The 3663-nt window shown below is 38.9% G+C and overlaps 1 protein-coding gene across 3 annotated transcripts in view; it reads right to left on the bottom strand.

Moving 5' to 3' along the window:
* Slc30a7 (solute carrier family 30 member 7) overlaps positions 1-3663 on the bottom strand; it is an 89380-nt gene that overhangs the window by 64139 nt on the left and 21578 nt on the right. For all 3 annotated transcript variants that reach the window (XM_008842811.3, XM_029568153.1, XM_029568154.1), the window contains 2 exons: positions 2069-2156; positions 1300-1426 (listed from right to left, as the gene is read on the bottom strand). In XM_008842811.3, the coding sequence (XP_008841033.1) occupies positions 1300-1426; positions 2069-2156 (215 nt within the window). The remainder of the gene's footprint in view (positions 1-1299; positions 1427-2068; positions 2157-3663) is intronic.

Raw genomic sequence — 3663 nt, 5'->3', positions numbered from 1 at the left:
ATATGCCTGCCAATATGTTAACCTCATGAGCTACTGAGTACCTGGAATACCATTAGTATAATAAGGAAGTAAATTTCTACTTTAATTAACTAAAATTTAAGTTTACAGAGTTATGTGTGAGTAACAGGTACAATATAGGACAACAAGGCTCTGGAAAACACTGCATGTGTTCACCAGTGTGGGCTTTATATGGGTTAGTGAAGTCTACTCATAAAACACCACTCAAATAGACCAGTGATCCACACTACAGCATGGTCTTCTCGCTTGTTCTGTTTTGCTTTTGTTTGTTTTTGTTGTTTGAGATAGGGTCTCACTATGTACCCTAGATGGCCTGGAATTCATTATGTAGATCAGGTAGGTGTCAAATATGTATTAATTCTCTAGTTCTGCCTCTGAGGTGTCACAGCTGTAGGCATGCACCACTTTGTCGGGTTTCACATCATGTAATTTTATGCGGCCATTACAACCCAAGGAACACTGACATACACCAAATGGAAGCATCTTAAAAATCACAAACACACACAATTTTTTTTAGTGGCTAGATTTTTTTAAAGATTTTTTTGCTACCTGTTTTTTGTTTTGTTTTTTTATGAATTTAAGATTCACATAAAACAGATGGGCTACACAAATCTGGAGAGAGCTATACCAAACTGATACCATGGTAACAGCTCTGAGAAGGCACTGGTAAGGATAGGTACAAGGCATGGTTCAGGAATTCATTTATGAATGTGACATAGTACTTTTGTAACTTTAAAATGAATAATTCTTTTTTAATATTTTATTATTTTTATTTTATTTTATGTGTATGAGTGTATTGCGTGAATGTATGTAAGTGCACTTATGTTGTGCAATGCCTGTGGAGGTCAGAAGAGGGTATTGGAGCCCCTGGAACTGGAGTTATAGACAGTTATTAGCTGCCACCAGGGTGCTGGGAATCAAACCTAGGTCCTCTATAAGAGCAGTCAGTGCCATCTCTCCAGCCCCCAAATGATTAATTTTCTAAAGTATATAATGACAAAACCTGGAGAAAAAAAAAGAAGAAACAGGCTGGCAAGAGGAATCAGCAGGCAAGAGCAGCTGCACCTGCCACCCATCCTGCTGACCTGAGTTTGATTCTCAGAGCCCACCCGGTGGAAGGAAAGAATGGATTCCCCAAAGTTGTCCTCTGATCTCTCCACATGCATGGATGTGCACGTGTGCACACACACACACACACACACACACACACACACACACGTGCACACACATCCTCAATAAATAAATGTAAAAAAAGAAGAAAAACAGTTCTAACCATCATACCAGAGCCATGTGAATGTCCGTGACCTCCATGCTTGAAAACAAATATTCCTACTAGGTTTACCACAAATCCAAGAATGGAGACAAGCAGCAGTCGCTCGTGGTGCACATCTGGAGGGGCCAATGCTCTCTAGAAGACACACAGATCAGAGAGATGGCATTGATATCATTTCTGATTGAGCAACTTGTAAAAAAAATCAGGCGGCATTAAAAATGTTAGTCATTTTCAGAATTAAAAGTGCTCAAAAATATCTACCAAAGTTTAGAGAACTGAAACTAGTGCTCTCTTACTGAAGGAGTCACAGACACTATTTTTAAATACACGTAAACGTGTCAGTGAGAATATCTGGCACCAAACTTCCTCCTCTTTGGCATCTTAGCCTATTCTTTATGTTTGTTAATTGTTACACTTCTGTTTTCAGAGAAATTACACCAAATATTGAAGATTCACTAGCAAAACTCTCAAGTTCTAGCTCTTTCAGAACAGGTCCTAAAAGACCGTGTCGCCCAGACTGCACCTCGCCTTTTCAGTGCCAACGCCTTATTCCGAGCTTATAGAGCACCACTGAATGACTTTCCATTTCCAGATATTACACATATGCCCCATTTTTTTTCAACTATCCTGTAAGCTCCTCCCATACACAGTATATTTTGTCTGATCCAACATTTTCTTCAATAAATAACATAGTTGAAATACTCTGTTACATCTTTAATTGACAAACATTTTCATTGAGAAATGTCATTTACAGATGCTAATGATTATTTACTATACCTCAACTCCTTCTGAGAAAATAAAAAAAGCAGTGAAGATCAAGAAGAGGCCATTGACAAAGCCGGCCAGAACTTCCGCTCTAACATACCTAAAGAAAGGAAGGTAAACAATGAATTATGCCTCTTAAAAATTGAATCATAAACATGTATTTCAGAGATTCTAAACCACAGTACATGATTTTAAGGGCCAGCAAAGTCCTAATACTTACATAATGTATTTTATATAATACTGTAGAAATGGAGAATTAATTTATTCTGAACTACATTTAATAGTGGAGTGCTGCAGAGCATACACACTTGCAGAAGGCAACCAGAAGACAGTAAGGAGTCTAGAAGGGCCTGCCACAGAGATGTAAACCTCAAGCTGTCAGTGGAGAAAGAAGAACAAGACCAAACAAGTGGACAAAGAAGGAAGGATCCAAAGGCAGAAAGTAAGAGAGGTCTGGAAAACAGGATTCTCACAACCTACTTCTTCCTCCTTTTCTTAGAACTCTTACACTCCACTTTGTCCCCTACAGCTCTGAAACCCTTACAAAACGGAGCTCCGATCTCAAATAAAATTAAATTATCACTGAATTATGCCAGAGACAACTTTCTATTTATACTTTTTATCTTTTTTTAAAACTAATAAACTTAGCAAAACCTTCCAATTATGCATTTTTAGACTCGATTCTCCCTTCCCATCATTCTGATGAAACTACTTTACAGTATCTGTCTTTCCTCCATGGACTGCTGAAGCTTCCTGCTTCCTGCCTGTGTGAAGCATTGAGAAACAGCTTTCACTTAGCATTTTTACATGTCCAACCGTTATTCAAAGTATCTCCTTACACCAACATTATAAAAGCATCAAAACTGCTTTTTCAGACACTGTGGTGGCACACAGTGCCAATCCCGGCACTCAGAAGGCCAAGACAGCAAGGATCACAAGCTCCAGGCCAACCTGAACTAAATACAGACTGTATTAAAAAGTGTTTTTAGGGCAGGGCATGGTGGCACACACCTTTAATAACAGCGCTTAGGAGGGAGAGGCAGGTGGATCTCTGTAAGATAAAAGTCAGCATAGTAAGAGTTCCAGGCCGGCTGGAACTACAGGGAGATCCTGTCTCAAAAAAAAGTGGGGGTGGGGAGGGGAGGTTGGAGAGATGACTGGTTGTTCTTGCAGAGGACCTCAGCTCGGTTCCTAGCACCCACATGGTGACTAACAACCATCCATAACTCCAGGATCTGATGCTCTCTTCTGACCTCCGTGAGCAGGGCACTGCATGACACAGTTGCACTGACATGTAGGCAAAACACTCATACAGATTAAATAAAAACAAATAAATCAAAAAAAGTTTTTTGTTGCTTTCTATCTTAACTTCTAAACATAATTTTTATAAAATAGCACCCACATGGTGACTAACAACCATCCATAACTCCAGGATCTGATGCTCTCTTCTGACCTCCGTGAGCAGGGCACTGCATGACACAGTTGCACTGACATGTAGGCAAAACACTCATACAGATTAAATAAAAACAAATAAATCAAAAAAAGTTTTTTGTTGCTTTCTATCTTAACTTCTAAACATAATTTTTATAAAATATTTTTGTAAAAAT

Source organism: Nannospalax galili, unplaced genomic scaffold (assembly GCF_000622305.1).
Source record: "Nannospalax galili isolate Female #2095 unplaced genomic scaffold, S.galili_v1.0 scaffold2280, whole genome shotgun sequence".
In the NCBI taxonomy this organism is placed as follows: Eukaryota; Metazoa; Chordata; class Mammalia; order Rodentia; family Spalacidae; genus Nannospalax; species Nannospalax galili.
Note: the sequence above shows the minus strand (reverse complement) of the source record. Positions and strands in the feature narration are given on the sequence as shown.